Here is a 17,719-nt window from a genome sequence, read left to right on the forward strand (position 1 = left end):
TCATCTTTGTCAGTTTAGGGAATATTTCACCCACCACTAAAATACATCCATTCTGAGGTGAAACATGGCAGTTGTTTAAGGGCACACAGCAAGACTGCACTATCTGTCTAGGTATTTTTATGAGCCGCATTGCTGTAATAGCTGAACACCTACACAAGAGTCTGTGACAGGAAAAGAGGAATACCTTATCCATTTGAAACTGAAAGGGAGGATTTAGATTTGGGTTACCTGAGTTTAACTGGGCCAGGACATCTAGATTAAGACTCTTGATTTATAAAAATGGTGCAAGGGGATCCTAAAAGACCTGATGTTTGGCTTCAATAAAAATTAGTAATAAAGATTTCTCAAATATGCAAGACCATTCTTGATTTACTCAGGGTTGGGACTAATCAGGGCTGGTGCAACCCATTAGGCGACCTAGGCGGTCGCCTAGGGCGCTACAATTTGGGGGGTGGTGACTGCAGCAGTATTGCGGCGGTGGGACCTTCCGCCGCCCTTGTGAGGGGCGGCATTTCAGGGCGGGACCTTCCGCCGCCTAGGGCGGCAGAAAAGCTGGCGGCGCTCCTGGGACTAATCACTGAGGAACTTGTGAGGAGAGAGAAATTCTGCAGTACAGTTGCTAAACTGAACTTTCTCAAACAGAATATTAGAAAGGAAAATGCTAATTATTCTGTAGGTATTGCAAAAGAAACGCACAGCTACACGACAAGTGCTTTTGTACTTAGTTTAATGGTGGAAAGTACTTTAGAAGAATCAAAGCAGTTTTCGGAAGGTCTATTTTGGGAAATCTAATTATTTGAAATTAAATCCGTGATGCTAATATTTCAAAGATCAGCTAAACATGCTTCTGAAATTTACATCAGTACAATGGATTTAAAGCTAACAACTTATTATTTTTCCACGTTTAACGGAGGAAATTCTAGAGCTTCTTGAACCATCATTTCTCCGGGTAAATTGTCTGAAGAGTCAGTCACCATACCATGTTATATAGGCAGAAAGGGGGAGTGCATATGTAACCCACGTGCCTATTAGGGAGATGTCTCTTTAAGAGACCCATTGTGGGGAGGTAGGAGTGAGTTGTGTCTGGGTCATTGTTGCTAGGCAGATTAAGCACTCCACATCCAGAAGCTTCTGGAATTGGGTGTGGTAGTTTTGGGTCTGCTCCAGTAGGGCGGCCAGTACATCCCTCGGCCCGTGCCGCTCCCTGCAGCCCCCATTGGCCTAGAACGGCAAACCGCAGCCAGTGGGAGCCGCGATCGGCCAAACCTGCAGACGCGGCAGGTAAACAAACTGGCCCGGCCCGCCAGGGGCTTTCCCTGAACAAGCGGCGGCCCTACTTTGAGCACCACTGCCGTAGGGTTTCAGGGGTGGTGGTGGTGGGTTTTTTTGTGCTTTTATTATGTTTTCTTGATTGAGGATTTTTTAAAGGGCTAGATGAGCTTCATGCAACACACTGGCAGGGAAAACTTCTTGGCTCTGTCAGAGTAGCCTCATAAGGCTTCATTAATAGAGGCCTTGTGAGCAGCAATGTGATGATTAGCAGGCTGTTAGGCCCCATCGATTTAAATCCCATCACTGACCTTGATCCTGATGCAGGAGGGGAGGGGGGAGATGAGACTGTTGGTCGGGTTCAGTTATTTTATTATTGACTATTTTCTCTGAACTTTTTTCCAAGTGTTATACCAAAATATGAAATAGGAAGATAAAACAGAGGTATGTAGGAAAAAGAAAATATCAGAACAGCTTAAGTAGGTATCGGACACATTCTAGCCATTCACTAACATTGGGGTAAGCAGTGTGACGTCAGGGAAGGCCTTCTGATAAGTCTGCGTAAGACGAGCAACTGTTCAGGTGGTGTGCAGGACCTCCAGCTGCACTGCGACTACACAGAGGGCCTGAGTCCCCAGGTGTGTCATTCACTGCACACCTGGCCACCTCTCATCTGAAATGGTTGAGCTTGCTCCAGAGAGAGCACGGCAGTTTGAAGCCAGGCAGTCTCTCATCAGGCTGAGTGATGAGGAAGGCGTTTTTCACAGAGGGTGCAGCTTGTTCCTATTCTGTTCCCCACAACGTGGCAGCATCCGCAGTAGAGCTGGTCCGTAACATAGCCCAGATTGGTCTTTTGCTGATGAGTTCTATAGCTCTGAAAAGTGGGAATTGTGGTATCTTTTGGATTTTGTCAGGGAGGTTCTTTGCTGCCCTTTAACACCTGATGTTAGGAAGCAGGATATTGGAGAGGGCTGGTAGCCATTTGTTGTTTGTTGGTTTCATAGTCCTTGTTGTTATTCTCCTAACTTGATTCAATTATAATCAATGAGTTTTGTGTGGGAAGAATTTAACACAATATTCTCCAGCTGAGTAGCAGAGAGCTAGCACCGAGCTGTGCAGTATTTGTGCATTAGCTCCCCAAGTTGAGCCCGCAAGCTTATTTAAGTGTCTGTTTCTGCTCTTAATCATCTGAGCTAACTTCCTGAGGTAGGTAAATGTGTGAGTTAGAGTTACTCCTAGATATACCGGCTTTGGATCATGTACTAGTCATTCTCCATTCAAGAAGATGTTGAACTCTTGCAAAGCGTTGGTGTGGTTGAGATGGAAGCATTACGACACTGTCTTTGGCACATTGAGCTTAAGTCTCTACTTCTTGCAATAGCCACTGATGGCTGCCGTGTCTTGGTTCAGGTTGTCCTCAGTCTTTTTTGAAGTCTCTGCCTCTTGAAACAAGGGAGGTGTCATCTTCATACTTGAATGGCCTTGAGATTTTTGAGGGCAGATTCAACAGCTGAAAGATCATGTGGGGGAGCCCATTAGCAGGGTACCCTACCACTGCTGACATTATGCATGAGTGGGGTGTCAGTCAGATCACCCACAGGGATGACGGGGCAACCAAGAGCCCTGACTTCTGTTATCCCAACTCAGTCCCAGTTCTGGATTTTCCTCCCTCCCTGGGCAGAGTCCGGTTCCCCTTGCCCTATTTTAAGCACATAAGTGTGAATGGAAGGCAGGGACCAGATGTAGTGTGAGTGCATGATGGTAAGCAATGTCTCTCGTTTTGTGTCTAGCTAACAAACACCAAGGCAGGGAATGGGGTTGGGGGGAGGTGTTCCTCTCAAAAAACTATGAGAAATAAGTTTAAAAGAAAAGCACTTAAAAAAAAAAAACCCCACAGATATTATGAGGCCTGTAGAAGTCAAAAGTGTCCCTCAGCTAAGGGTATGGCTACACTATGCAGCATTTAGCAACATGGCTGTGCCGCTACACCCGTGCTGCTAAAAGCTGTGCAGCGTAGCTGCTGTTTGTCAGGAGAGAGCTCTCCTGCTGACAAAAAAAACTTCCACCCCCCCTCCCCCCGTGCGAGCGGCTATGGCTTTGTTGGCAGGAGAGAGCGCCTGCCGACAAAGCGCTGTTCACACCGGCACTTTTCATCGGTAAAATTTTGTCATTCGGGGGTGTGTTTTTTAACACCCCTGAATGACAAAAGTTTTGCCGATGAAGTGCCAGTGAAGACAAACTCTGAGTCTGTTAACCCCTATTTCACATTGCTTGTGGTGTAGTGTATGAAAGAGTTAATTATAAAGCCAACTGCTATTAGAAGTTACTTCTTAAGTGTCCTGCCCTTAGAGTAAGTTCAGACAATAGGACGTGCTCTGATCATGTGATGGGACTGAAGCTTTTTTCAGGCCAGTGGAGTTATCCTGATTTATACTGGAGTCAGGAGAATCAGGTCAGTGTGTCTGTGCGTTTTACTTGCCGTCTGTTAACACTATGTATCATGCAGTCAGAGTGGTGCAGGAGCAGCCTTGGGATAATTCTCTGTTCCATTTTACTTTTGGAGGCAGTGTGGTTTAGTGGACTGATCACGGACCTGGAAACCAAGAACTCTCCTGAATTTGATGACATGTCTGCCATAGACTCACTGTGCAGCCTTGAACAAACCCCTTGATACACTCAGGGCCTGGCTTTCAAAGGTGCTGAGCACTTACAGCTCCCGTTGCCTTCAGTTACCTTTGAAATTCAGGCTGCAGGTGTGTCACATTGGGTGCCTAAAAACTGAAGCACCTGAAAATAGCTGAAGCTCTTTTGAAAACTGACCTCTAATCTCTGTGCTTGAGTTCCCCATGTGTACAATATGGGATATGTCCTAATTTACAAACAGAGGGCACTATATATTATACAGAATTGGCAAGGAGACCTTTTACCTTTAAGTTTTGCTATGATGGTTTGAACAACCCCAGTACTTAGTTGCCATAGAAACATGTCCCTGAGCCGTGATAGGGAATAGCTTGCGGGAGGTGAGAAAGGGAAGAGGCAGAAGAAATGGAATAAGCAAACAGGCACATTGGCAGTTGGGAATTGTGGAGGATTTGAATGCGTAGAGAGATCACCAGATTGGAACCACACAGGGACAGGATGGGTTTGGAAAGGAGGAACCTCCTGCACTGCGTGGGATTAGCAGGAGTGATGCCCCCAACTTTTGTATGGGGCAGTGGCTGCTCGGGCTATGATTTGTAACGAAGGAGAAGGAGCAGATCGTGAAGCTGAGCTACTGAGGGAGGATGGAGGGGGAGTTACGCAGAGGCAGCTGAAGCTGTGATGTGCCTGGAATTCCTGCTGAACTACTAAGAATGCAGGAGCTGAAGTGATGAAAACGTTCAGAGTGTCACACGCATTGTTTCAGGAGATTGGCAGATTTCTCTGAGTTTCAGCAGTTGGTGCTAACAATCCCCTGCATCAGAGCAGAGGGGCACTGGTATGTAGGAATCCAAGAGGGATTCGACTGTTGAGAGTATTTTATGCTTATATGCAGGGTATTTGGCTAGACAGTTGCAGGAGAGATATAGTTCATGTGTGGATCTGAATTCATACAATTAGCTAAGCCATTCCAGAAGAACTGGGGCAAGATGCTGATGTGTATTGTTGACGTGCCAAATAAATGACTCCACACATAGTGTATTGCACTTAAGGTTTACTGTATTGAAAGGTTCTGCTGTCTTCAGAGACACCTTATGGAGGGATAGTGGGTAGAGTTTTTCAGAAGTACTCTGCACTGGCCTAACTCTGCTCCTATCAAAGTCAGTGGTGGCAAAACTCCCCCTGACATCAGTGTGAGAAGGTTTTGTCCAATTCCAAGTTCTTTTGAAAAAATCCCATCTTTAGGCACTGTGGTGCCAAGGACCATACAAATCCATGGGTAGAGACAGAGAGCTCTATAAGGGGGAATTATTCGAGAAATGACAGAGTCAGTTTTTAAGGGTACCCAGTGTATGGCAGACAGTTCATGGCATAGCTGGAGTAGGTAACCAGGTCACTAAACTGTCTGCTTTTGCAGTATTGATGGTGAATTGGTGATGCTGCCGCTCAGCAGTCATATGTGAAAAGTGCTTTTCACCCATAGATTTCAAAATGCTTAGATGTTGGTAATAGTCTGGGAGTCCAACAGGTCTGTATCTTGTCATCCACCATGCTTAGCACTGGCACTGACCATCTCATGCACAAAGAAAAAGAGCCTGTTTTCCAGACATAGGACTGGCATCTGATGTCATAATGATTCGTGAGCTGGGCATCATGGGAGGGAAGGCGAGAGCTGGACTTGTATTAAAGCAAACGTCTTTCTCTTTCAGCCCTATATAAAATGCACTAACAATTTATCCATGTCAAATCCTGCTGGCCTTTAACTCTTGTGAATAACCCTATTGACTCTACTGCACAGAAGGTTGTGTTGGCATCTTGCCAGGAGCCCAAGGGCCCCGCCTAATTTGTATATGCATTTACTTATTCTAAATCCGAAATAAATGCGCATGGTCATAAAAACTATAATTCCTTGGCAGAAGAACTGAAATGGCTCCTGATTAGCGTTCACCCGTGATAATAGCCTGTTAATTCTCCCCCCCTTGCTCTCTCAGCCTGCGGTTTTGAATGGAGCAGCACGCCCACTAAATTAACAGAGACATCAGGAGCTTTGTTCAATGAAGGGCTGCAAAATTTGACTCTGTGAAGGGGCAGTCACCTCTTGAGCATCTCTGAGTGGCTTGGTGTGGTGCCACAGTCCTCTTCTCACCCCTAATGTCCCCTGTAGGCTGCCAGCTGACCTTGGCAGGTCTTCAGGGGCTTGGCCCTCCGGCTGAGTCAGAGTTCTAATGGACCCCTTCTGGAATATTAAAGACTCCCACAAATTTGCCTTCGCTAGGGTCTCCAGACCTGTCTCTGGGCTCTTTAAGTTCAGCCTATTGTTCAGTCTCTCATATAAGCCCTACCCCTTCCTGTGGTGGTTGGGGAACCAGGGCCACCCACAACTTCGGTTCCAACCCAGGGACTCTACACCAGGGGTAGGCAACCTATGGCACGTGTGCCGAAGGTGGCACACGAGCTGATTTTCAGTGGCACTCACACTGCCTGGGTCCTGGCCACCGGTCCGGGGGGCTCTGCATTTTAATTTAATTTTAAATGAAGCTTCTTAAACATTTTAAAAATCTTATTTACTTTACATACAATAATAGTTTAATTATATATTATAGACTTATAGAAAGAGACCTTCTAAAAACGTTAACATGTATTACTGGCACGCGAAACCTTAAATCAGTGAATAAATGAAGACTTGGCACACCACTTCTGAAAAGTTGCCAACCCCTGCTCTACACGTAGCAGGCACGTACTGCTTGATTCACTCTGCCACTGCTGTTTCTCTGGGCCTCTTCCTACTGGACCCTTTTATTTCCAGCCCTATATTGGGGCCAACATCCCCAGGTCCTGCTCCCTCTGCAATCACAGCTGTGTAAGTTCAGCCAGCCATAAACTCTCTGTGATTGTTGGACTCCTTTGGCCAGAGAGGAGCACCTGTCTTCATTCCTCTGGTTCCAGCCAGGGACTGACCTGCTAATGTCAACCAGCTCCTTTTATCTGGGCCAGCAGGGCCCTGATTGGCTGTGGCTAGCTCCTCTAGCCTTTGGAGGACTAGGTTTCTATGGTTTCCAGAATAGCTGCTTTGGAGAGTCCTCCTTAGGCAAGCTTGGAGGACCCACCTTCCCTGCTCCTCTCTTCCCAGCTCGCTGCTTCTTGGGGCGGGGTGCAGTAGGACCAAAGGGCCCCCAGCAGGGAGTTGCAATGGCTGAATACACCCCATGACAGGCTCCTTTTAATTTACACACAAAAATGGTACTGTCCACACTTCTTATCAGATGCTGTAGCCTGTCTCATGTTACTGAGGCTTCATTATTTTTTTAACGAAGAATATTTGTAAATAGAGCTAAACTGCAATTGCAGAGTAAATCGAGAGAGAACACTGTAATGCATTAACCTTGCTTTGTCAGTATTTGGGCACTCATGTAACCCACAGTGGGTTACTCAGGCATCTGTGTGATTAGCAAGATTCTGCTTCATCCCCTCTGTATGGATGGGGAAACTGAGATACAGAGTTGGTGACTTTCCCAAGCAAAGCTGTGACAAAACCAGGATTTGGGAAAAATAGCGGAGAAGTTGTGTGTTAAAGCAGTGGCTCTCAACCTTTCCAGACTACTGTACCCCTTTCAGGAATCTGATTTGTCTTGCATAACCCCCAAGTTTCACCTCAGTTAAAAACTACTTGCTTACAAAATCAGACATAAAAATACAAATGTGTCACAGCACACTACTACTGAAAAGTAGTTTGCTTTCTCATTTTTACCATATAATTATAAAATAAATCAATTGGAATATAAATATTGTACTTACATTTCAGTGTATAGCAGAGAGCAGTATAAACAAGTTATTATCTGTATGAAATTTTAGTTGGTACTGATTTTGTTAGCGCTTTTTATGTAGCCTGTTGTAAAACTAGGCAAGTATCTAGATAAGTCAATGTTCCCTCTGGAAGACCTCTGCGTATCTTAAGGGATACATGTACCCCTGATTGAGAACCACTGTGTTAAAGTGTGGGAGAGGGGATCGAGCAGTTACTTAAACATGCTCTTCTTTTACACCTTTGGTTTCCTTGGTGTGTAAACTGCAACAATTTAGACTCACTTATGCATCTGTTGAGCGGGAGTCAGGAGATCTAAGAGAATGTGAGTGGACAGGGAATTAAAATCAGTGTGAGATATTCTAAGTTGCATCTCCTCTAAATTTGGTCTGATATCTATGGGCCTATCTAGACGAACAGTTAGTGTGCAGAAAGTTGGGGTGTAAATCTATAGCACACTAGCTATCACGCAATATATGTCCATGTGGATCCTGATACCAGGCAGTAACAGTTCCTGGTGCATATTGACCTACTCCTGTTTCAAAGTGGGGTAGATCAAAGTGCAGTAGAGGACTTTTAGTGTGTGGCAGCAGGTTTCACATGGAGACTATGGGTATGTCTACACTTCACACTAAGGCCAGGCTCTGACTCAGGTTTGAGCCAAAGCCCCCCTTCCATCTATACATAATTCAGTCAGACTCAGGTCAGCAGGTGCACAGGACCTGCTAGAGGAATGGGTCAGAGCCCACTGTGAGTCTGCTCCCAACCCTGTCATCGTGCTGTGTGGACATAGGCCAAGCCACAGACCCAAGTCAGAAGGTCTTCATTATGCAGCATGGACAAGTTAACAGGGCTGCAAGACCCGGGTCAAGCAATTGTAAATCCAGGTTTACAATGCAGTGTGGACACTCAAGCACAGGCTTGGAAACCTCAAGTCCACAAGCCCGGGTCCCACGGATCTGGGCTTAGTGTACAGTGCAGATAAACCCTTAGTGTGTAGCAGGCTACTGCAGTGTAGATTTACACCCCAGCTTGCTGCACACTGTTTGTCTAGACAAGCCTTCAGACTCTCTCATTCTATCACGACATGGAAATCCCCCAGATTGTTACAGTCGGAAAGAGCCCATGGCACATTCACTTTGCAAGGCTGACCTGAATTCTGAAGAGCTATTCTAACCAAAAATGTAACCCTACAAAATCGCAGTGCATTTACAGCTCTATTCTCTGTCAAAGATTGAATGTTTTTTTCGTAAGCTGAAAACCACACAGACCATAGCAAGCTGCCACCCCAGCTTGGGAACCACATCTGTGTTTTCCAGGTCATATGGAAGAGAACGAAATCTTATGTTGCTGTGCATGCTGTACCTCAAAGATCGTCTGGGGTCTCAGATGCGTGTAGAATTATACTTTACTAGACTGACAAATGTATTGTTTTTTCCAACTGCGGCTGTTGCCACCAGATACAGCACTTCCTCAAGCTGCACACTCTCTCTGGTGTATGGGTGTTGTATACACACACCCCACTAGCTGTGTCAAACCTCAAACAAAATTGTTAAATAGGAACAAACAGGTTTGTTCCCTGTTCAAGAAAAACTTTGCTTCTCTCTCTTGAGACCTGATCCAGAAAAGAGACAGCCCTTTTCTGTGAAATTCCCCTGCAGGTGACATGACACAGAGAGAACAACAATATTTCCTTGTTTGGGGGTTATTCATTCTCTTTGCCACATGTGAAAGGGGAGTAGACTCACTTTGGCCACGCATCTGTGTGATGCCTGAAAAGGAAGCCTACTCACCTAAGGATGTGCAGCTACCCGCAGCAAATAGAACAAAATAAATTTTCCATTTAGGTGCTTATGTTATAGAGCCAAACAGCTGTGGTAGCAAACACACAAGAAGAATCCCATATGTTTTGCTTGCCTTTAACGCTGTGTATTTAATTACAACAAATAATATACACGTGGAATAGAGACAAGGCTCTGGCTGAAGGCTGCACAGTGCATTTCAGAAATGGGCAGGGAATTCTAATCGAATTCTGTCTTCCTATGGTCCAGTGCAGAGAGAAACCTGGCCATGTCCCTTCTGTCATAGCCCATACACTAGCTGCAAGGAAAAAAGGTGGAGTAGGAGCCAGTGTGCTGTTGCTATGCCATCTGAACTTTCATAATTGCGATGAAGTATAATGCTATTTTAAATGGGTTATTCAGACTGAACATCATATGTATTTCTTATACTGCTGGCTCGGTAATAATATGAAAGGACTCCAAACTAAATTTGTTTCTAACATGCAGTTGGCTTTTTATCAAGAGAATGGTCTACAAAGATGCTGTAACTACAGCTAGCATTCAAGCCATGTGCACACAGACTAACTTTCTGGTCCCATCTCCAAACTCTTTCCTCCTGCAATCTGTAGTACTCCTTCCAAGTTCTATGCAGGTTGCCACAGTATGAAGAGCAAGCCATTTGAGGTGGATTTTTTTTTTTAATAGAAGGAAAACAATCTGATGTATGTGACACATTTTGATTGCAAACCTACAGTTCAGATCTTTTAGGGCAGCCTTGTATAAACATGGATTTCAAAAGATGTTAGTGTCTCATTCACTGCTGACTGGTGCTGGGGTTAACAGTGTGTATGTAACTGCTTGTGTAAGTAAACTAGCAATAGGTGCTATATGCAGCCACACAAAATGAGTCTAGATAGGGGAAACACTAATTCAAGAGAGGCAGCATGGTATAATTGTTAGAACAAGGCACTAGGAGTCATGGCTTCTGGGAACTATTCCCAATTCTGCCAATTACTCCTTCTATGGCTCGTGCAAGTCATGTAATGTCTCTATCTCTCTTTACCCACCTATAAAGCGGAAATAAAACATACTTACCATATGGGAGAGTTGTGTTTATAAGTGATTTGATTTGATACTCTGGGATAAAGAGCCCCATATAGAGCAAAGTATTAATGTGGATGATTCTTGAGGCAGAGAAAGAAGCAAGTATTCCCCATTACCCTCCCCAAAATAGATTTATAAGGGTTGCTACATGACCTCTGTAGAGATGGACAGACTCAGTAGCAGTGGCTGCAAGGGACCAGAGAATGGGCAAGTCCAGGCTTAATTTCAGTTTCTGGAATCAGAAATTGGCCTTTTTCAGTTCCCAAAGCCCAAATATAGATCCAGATCCAGACCTCTAGACTTGAAGCCCTTCCAATCTGGGGGTGTGTGGTAGGAGAATGTTACTATTAAGCATAGCTTCATGAGAGAGACCATGAAAAGTAAAGCCAACTTTTATTTTCATTTTCCACTCACATATTTGTCACTCACAGAGTTGACCAAGGAATGAAGGAATTCCTGCCATTCTTACCCTTACAGATTGGTACCTAAATACAACTGAACACGTTACCGTTCCATCTCAGACTCTGCCAATCAATGACACATCCCCCCTTTTGGAATGACACAAAGCATGAGTCTTAATAAAGATGTTCTCCTCCCTTTGGAACACACTGGACTATTTGCATTTCTGGAGGAGACATGACCTACATTGTTAGCTGACTATCCTACTCCACTGTTGATAATACTCTTGTTCTCCTTGGTAAAGGTCCCAGATTCTGTCTCTTTATAAGTGTACTAAATCTAATGGTTTGTCTACATGATGTAAGATTTTGGCAGCCACCAAAGTGCACAGGCATGTGGCCAACAACCTACCAAGTCTAATGTTTAGAATATTTACCACTGGACCTTGAATTCAAAGGGAGTTGCACCTGCTTATGCCAGATTTGAATTTAGCCTCATGTCTTTAAGATCTGGAGGATCTAGATGTCCAGGCTGCAGGCTTGGGCTGGATCCCAGGCTCTGGGACCTTCCCGCATTGCGGGGTCCCAGAGCCCAGGTTGCAGCTCAAGCCTGGATTTTTACACTGTAGTTTTATAGCCACGCAGCCTGAGCACCATAAGCCCGAGTCAGCTGACGTGGGCCAGCTGCCCGTGTTTTAGAACATACCTTTGGAGGTCTTTGGGAAAACCCTTGGTGCTGATAACTCAGTAAGTGTCACTCTCTTCTCCAGCACAAAGTTAAGCTGTGCTGTATGGTTACCTTAGGTGCATCTGGGGCCCCACTACCACAGCATCTGAGCACCTGACCACACAGTCATTAATGTATTTATTCTCACGGCAGCCCTGTGCCTTACAGAAGTCCTATTATCCTTTCTCCAGATGGGGAACAGAGGCACAGAGAAATGGCTAGATTCACAACAGAACTTAGGCACCTACCTGCTCCTTTAGGCACCAAAATCAGGACCCTCTGGGATCCACAAAGCCCCTGCTCAATTGCCTCTGAGCCTGTAGGTGCCTAAACTCACCTGGCACCTAAATTTTTGCAGTAAAAATGTCCTGTGTTTCTGCCTCTGAGCGTATGCACTGCAGTCCCATGCCAGACATCTCAGTCTCAGAGGGATGCACAAACCAGGGGAATATAGGTGTTTCTCTGCTTCACTCACCCGTGAGGCCTGAGCCTGTAAGCATGCTCAGACCTCACTATGTGGGTTGGGCCCCATTGCGTGTGATGTGGGGAGGGAAGAGGAGGTGCTCCCTCATAACTGTTGGCCAGGGGTTAGGGTGCTCACTTGGGACACCCCCAGTTCAAGTCCTTCCTCAGGTAAAGGGATTTGAACCTGGCTCTGCTACCTCTCAGGTGAGTGCCCTAATCCCGGGCTGTGGGACACGCTGCTGTGGGTGCTCTCAGTCCCTCCTGTTGAAGCAGTTCCACTGTGGATAAATAATTGTGAAAAGATCCCTGGAGGAGGGAAGCAGATCCTGGGTCTTCTGTGTCTGGGCTCTAACCACCAGGCTATAGAGTCTTGCTTTTTCTCTCTCGCTGGCCCAACGATTCTTTCATTATTAAGCCACAGTGGAACAACTTCAGCAGGAGAGATGAAAGAGACTATCTCATAGCCCAGCACTTAGCGCACTCACCTGAGAGGTGGCAGGTCCCTGTACAAATCTCTGAACCCCCTCAGGTGGGGGGAACCTGAACTGAGGGTTTCCCCCATCCCAAATGAGTACCCCAACCACTTGGACTAAAAGTTATGAGGGAGCTGCTGCTTCTTTGCCCCTTGGGCTTCTTGACAAAACAGCATAGGCGCCTAACCCCAAGGGCGGGTTTACAGCTGAGAGTCCCAGGCAGAGGCAAGCGCCTCCCTGCAGCCTGGACTCTAGGCATTTATCTCTGACAGAGGGGTGGGCCTTATAGGGTTGCCCACTTTCTACTCAGACAAAACCAAACACCCTTGCCCTGCCTCTCCTCCGAGGCCCTGCCCTTGCTCACTCCATCCCCCCTCCCTCTGTTGCTCGCTCTCCCCACCCTCACTCACTCGCTCATTTTCACCAGGCTGGCTTGGGGGGTTGGGGTGCGGAAGGGAGTGAGGGTTCCGGGGTGGGGCCAGAAATGAGAGGGTTGGGGTGCAGAAGGTGCTGCGGGCTGGGATTGAGGGGTTTGGAGGGCGGAGGGGGATCAGGACTGGGGCAGAGGGTTGAGGCATGGGGGGTGGGGTCAGGGGTGCAGGCTCTGGGTGGCGCTTACCTCAGGCAGCTCCTGGAAGTAATGGCATATCCCTCCTCCAGCTCCTTTGCAGAGGTGCGGCCAGGCAGCTCTGCGTGCTGTCCTGTCCGCAGGCATTGCTCCCACAGCTCCCACTGGCTGCGATTCTGGGCCAATGGGAGCTGCGGAGCTAGCATTTGGGGCAGGAGCAGCATGCGGAGCCCCCTGGCTGCCCCTACACCTAGGAAACGGCAGGGGGGACATGCCGTTACTTCCGGGAACCACACGGAGCCATGGCAGGCAAGTAGCCTGCCGTAGCCCCGCTGTGCCGCCGACCGGACTTTTAATGGCAGTGCTGATTGGAGCCACCAGGGTCCCTTTTTGACCAGGTGTTCCAGTCGAAAACCGGACACCTGGCAACCCTAGGGTCTGAGCACACAGCTCTCGGCTTGGCATCACCCATTGGCTTGCTTCAGCAAGGAGCCCCCTGGAGTGCTGCTGGCTTTTGTGAATCCCATGCTGAGGTGCCTACCTCTCCCCATGCTCCGGCGCTGAGCACCGGCCTTGTGAATCCCAGTGTTTTTTAGGTACCTAGAAAAAGTTAAGGATGGTGATGCTCAGTGTCACACACCTAAGGTTTTTTTGTGAACCTAGTTCTAAGTGACTGGCACAAGGTCACACAGAGCAAGGACTTTAAGCCAGGTCTCCAAAGCCTTAGGGTAGTGGTTTAAGGGCTGAGCTATCCTTCCTGTCTACTGCTGTTAGAGGAACCACCTTCATTTGACATGGATACTACAGCAGTACCATGAAAGGCCCAGTCAGGAACCCTGATCCTATTGGGCTGAGCCCTGTTCAAACATGTATAAAGTCAGTCATTACCTTGAAGAATTTAGTCTAAGAACGGCATAAGGCATGCCTGTTATTTGAGGCTGCTTTATAAAGTTAAACGGTAGTTCGATTAAATCCTAGAGGTGACTCCTCTTCAGTGGCAGGTGAAGGTATTCCTGTGTATAGTTTGCGTGTCAGTTGGTAATGTTTATAAAGCATGTTAAAGTCCTTCTGAATGAAAGCACTACTGAAATGTAAGATCATTATCATAGCTTGGGCTGAGGCTGCTTTTCAATTACCTTGGCTTGTGCAGAGCACGAATGCAAGCCAGGTATTTGTGTATCGGTGGGAGTGCCTCCCCCCCCCCCCCCCCCCCCCCGGTGCAGCATTTACGTACAAAAGAGGAAAAAACCCGAACTGACCAGCTTTTAAACAAAAAGAACATAAATTACAAACTGAAGAAAAACATGACAAATTCTTTACTCTGGATTGCTTAGCACATAATGCCTTGTGCGTGTCATGCACCGCTAATACAGTGTTCTTGCAATTCAGTTAAGCATGCCCGTGCTGTCTAACTGGACAGTTGGAGACACAAGTGTTATTAAATCTTAGACGTTTGCAAATAACCTCATCAAATATTCAAACATTAAAAAAGAAAACCCAGCAAAACACAAAGTATGTATTATTGGTCCTTTATGTTTAAAAAGAGAGAATTAAGCATTTGAACAAAGCTGCTAATGATGTGTGCGTTTGGAGAGCATAACTAATTAATTTCCTAAAGGTCATAACTGATATTTCCCACCTACTGCTTTGCTCATGTTTAACCTTCAAGGAGAAAGAATTTACATAAGAGGCGCATATTTGATGTTCTTATCAAATCAATCAATCTCTTCTTTTTTTCCAGGAGGAGGGCTGAGAACCACTGAGGGATAGCCAGGAGGTATGATGCAGGAAACTCCACCAGCAATAAACGTTACAACCGGCTATAAAGATCAAATGACACTTGGGTTGGTTAATAAAAGATATACATGGGAAAAGTGTTGGAATATTGAGCATGGAAATTTACTGTGCTGAGCTCAGCTGATGAAAAACAAGTTTAAATCAGAAAAGCGGTTTACTTCTGTCAACCCTTCTGCCTACCAAATGGAAAATGGGGCCTGTATATAGAGAGAGGGTGGCAGAAAGAATAACAAAGTCTCGCTGAACTACTGGCTTCAGAGGAAGAAAACTGGCATTCAAATTCACCTCTGGAAAGTGTAGCTCTCCAGTTTGAAGGTTGTTTGAGGAATTTGGGGGCTGAAGGTCATGGTTGGAAGCTAGCAGGATCCAAAGCAATTCTAGATTCCCACGTTAAATGCTGAAACTGCTAGCTTGACTCCACTGTAAGGCAACACCTGAAGTAAGTGAGAATACAGAGACCTAGGAAAACGGCTAATTACAACACCAGCTAGCCTATTATTTCAGCAATATATTGTAGACTTCTGAGAGAAAAAAGCGAGAGGGGCTGAAGAACTTAGAGGAGTGGATCTTTTAATAGCCTCAAGAAAAATAAACTAACTGAGTTTTGATAGGAAGAACTATTTTTTCATTGTTTTTTCTGCATTCCAAATTTCAAAGCTCTTTGGAAAGTCTCCCTCCACCCCTCCCCCCATCTATTTTGAAATATATCATTTTGCTCAGTCATCTATTTTCACCGTTTCTACGTATCTGGAAGTTTCTTGTTTTGAAACTATGGGCTCAGAACAAGCAACCCCCAAGTATCTGTGGGCAATAATGACCTTGCTTTATTTCAAGATACATTTGTGATCTGGAAGTTCTTTGCCTTGCTCAGTTTTTCAAGTGATAAAGAAAGATCGGGGCCCAAGGATGGCAGAGAAGTGCGACTGTATCGCCAGCATGTATGGCTACGATCTGGGTTGCCGCTTTGTTGATTTCAGGCCCCTGGGCGTTGGTGCAAATGGACTGGTTCTGTCTGCAGTTGACAGCAAAAGTTGCCGCAAAGTGGCTGTGAAGAAGATCACCATCAGCGACGCGCGGAGCATGAAGCATGCCTTCCGAGAGATCAAGATCATCCGCCGGCTGGACCACGACAACGTTGTGAAAGTGTATGAGGTGTTGGGGCCTAAGGGAGCCGATCTTCAAGGGGAGATTTTCAAGTTTAACACGGTGTACATAATCCAGGAGTACATGGAGACTGACCTGGCTCGACTGTTGGAGCAAGGAACGTTGACAGAGGAACATGCCAAACTCTTCATGTACCAGCTGCTGAGAGGGCTGAAGTACATCCACTCAGCTAATATACTGCACAGAGACCTCAAGCCTGCCAACATTTTCATCAGCACAGAGGACCTGGTGTTGAAGATTGGCGACTTTGGGCTGGCAAGGATTGTAGATCAACATTACTCTCATAAGGTATGTGAAATGAAACCGCTACTCTTTCTGTGTCAATCAGATTGCTGTCCGAGGGAGAGATGGGCTCAAACCAAATCCCCAGAACTGATCAGCCCCCACAAATTTTGGAAGAGCTCAGCTCTGGATTCGTGTTCAGTTCTGGGCAGTGGATCTGATTCTGACTTTGATTACACTAGTTTTGCATCCATAGAATTCTATAGACTGCATTTGAGTTATTCCTGACTTAACACTGGTGTTAGAGGAGAACCTGCATCTTAGGCCCACTCTTCCATTGCTGCTTCTTCAGCCTCTTGGTATCTACATATTTGTGACTGCAAGCACTAGGACCACAGCACCTCTTCTAAGGGGAAACTACTTATTGTTCCTATTCTGGGCACCTGTTGCAGCTGCCCAGAACACCTTCTGTTAGTATTATGCTCTATTTCTGGGTGTCAGTGCATAGAACTTCCTCAATCCCCGGCACACTGCAGAATCATAGCAATCCGTCTCTAGTGTATCATTTCTCAAATGCAGTCACCGTAGTCGTATGCAGCCACCAGGGGCTTTTTTTGCAGCCACAGCCCCCTGGGCAGTGATGGGAGTGGGGAAAAGGGGAAGGGGCTGCCTGATGAATTTTGCTGTTGTAATTGGAGCAGCTCAAACTTTTTGAGGTTGGTCCTATGTCAGGTTCTAATTCTGTCTTCCAGTTCCAGGGTGAATAGCTGTAGCTATGCCATGGAACCTTCTCTCTCATGCACTATTTAGTGGCTGTTCAACAGAAATTTGAACAGTGAGAAATTTGAACAGCATGAGCCCAAACTAATCCCCCAGACCTAACTACTCTTGGAGTACTTGAAATCTGGGGATGGATCTGAGTGTTTCAGGCTGCATACCAAGGAGCTCATTCTCCACTCTCTTCCTGTTCCTTACCAGCTCATCAGCCAGGTTTGAACTTGTGCACTTCAGCACCAAAGCACACGTGAGCTGGAGGAGGTAGCAGCTAGCAGTAGCAGGCTGTTAAATTCTACGTGGCCTAGCTACTTTGGGGACAGGGACTATAACACACATTTCATAGTCGTGTGGTGCTTTCACCTTTCACACCTATGCAAAAGTGTGGCCACATCTGACTTTTTAATTCATGCTCACGGGTGATAGAATTTTACCCCCACTTTGCCTAGTGTAAGTGGCTATGCAAGGTGCAAACAGTGGAGAACCAGGCCTCGGCTCTCTCGTCAGCAGGGCGCATTTATATCACTTTTCATTC

The 17,719-nt window shown here is 46.1% G+C and overlaps 1 protein-coding gene across 1 annotated transcript in view; it reads left to right on the top strand.

Annotated features, from left to right (window-relative positions):
* Positions 1-17,719, top strand: part of MAPK4 (mitogen-activated protein kinase 4) — a 149,031-nt gene that overhangs the window by 63,765 nt on the left and 67,547 nt on the right. Inside the window, exon 2 of the mRNA XM_034774495.1 lies at positions 14,969-16,476. Within this exon, the coding sequence (XP_034630386.1) occupies positions 15,931-16,476 (546 nt within the window). The 5' untranslated portion in view covers positions 14,969-15,930. The remainder of the gene's footprint in view (positions 1-14,968; positions 16,477-17,719) is intronic.

Source organism: Trachemys scripta, chromosome 6 (genome assembly GCF_013100865.1).
Source record: "Trachemys scripta elegans isolate TJP31775 chromosome 6, CAS_Tse_1.0, whole genome shotgun sequence".
Lineage (NCBI taxonomy): Eukaryota > Metazoa > Chordata > Testudines > Emydidae > Trachemys > Trachemys scripta.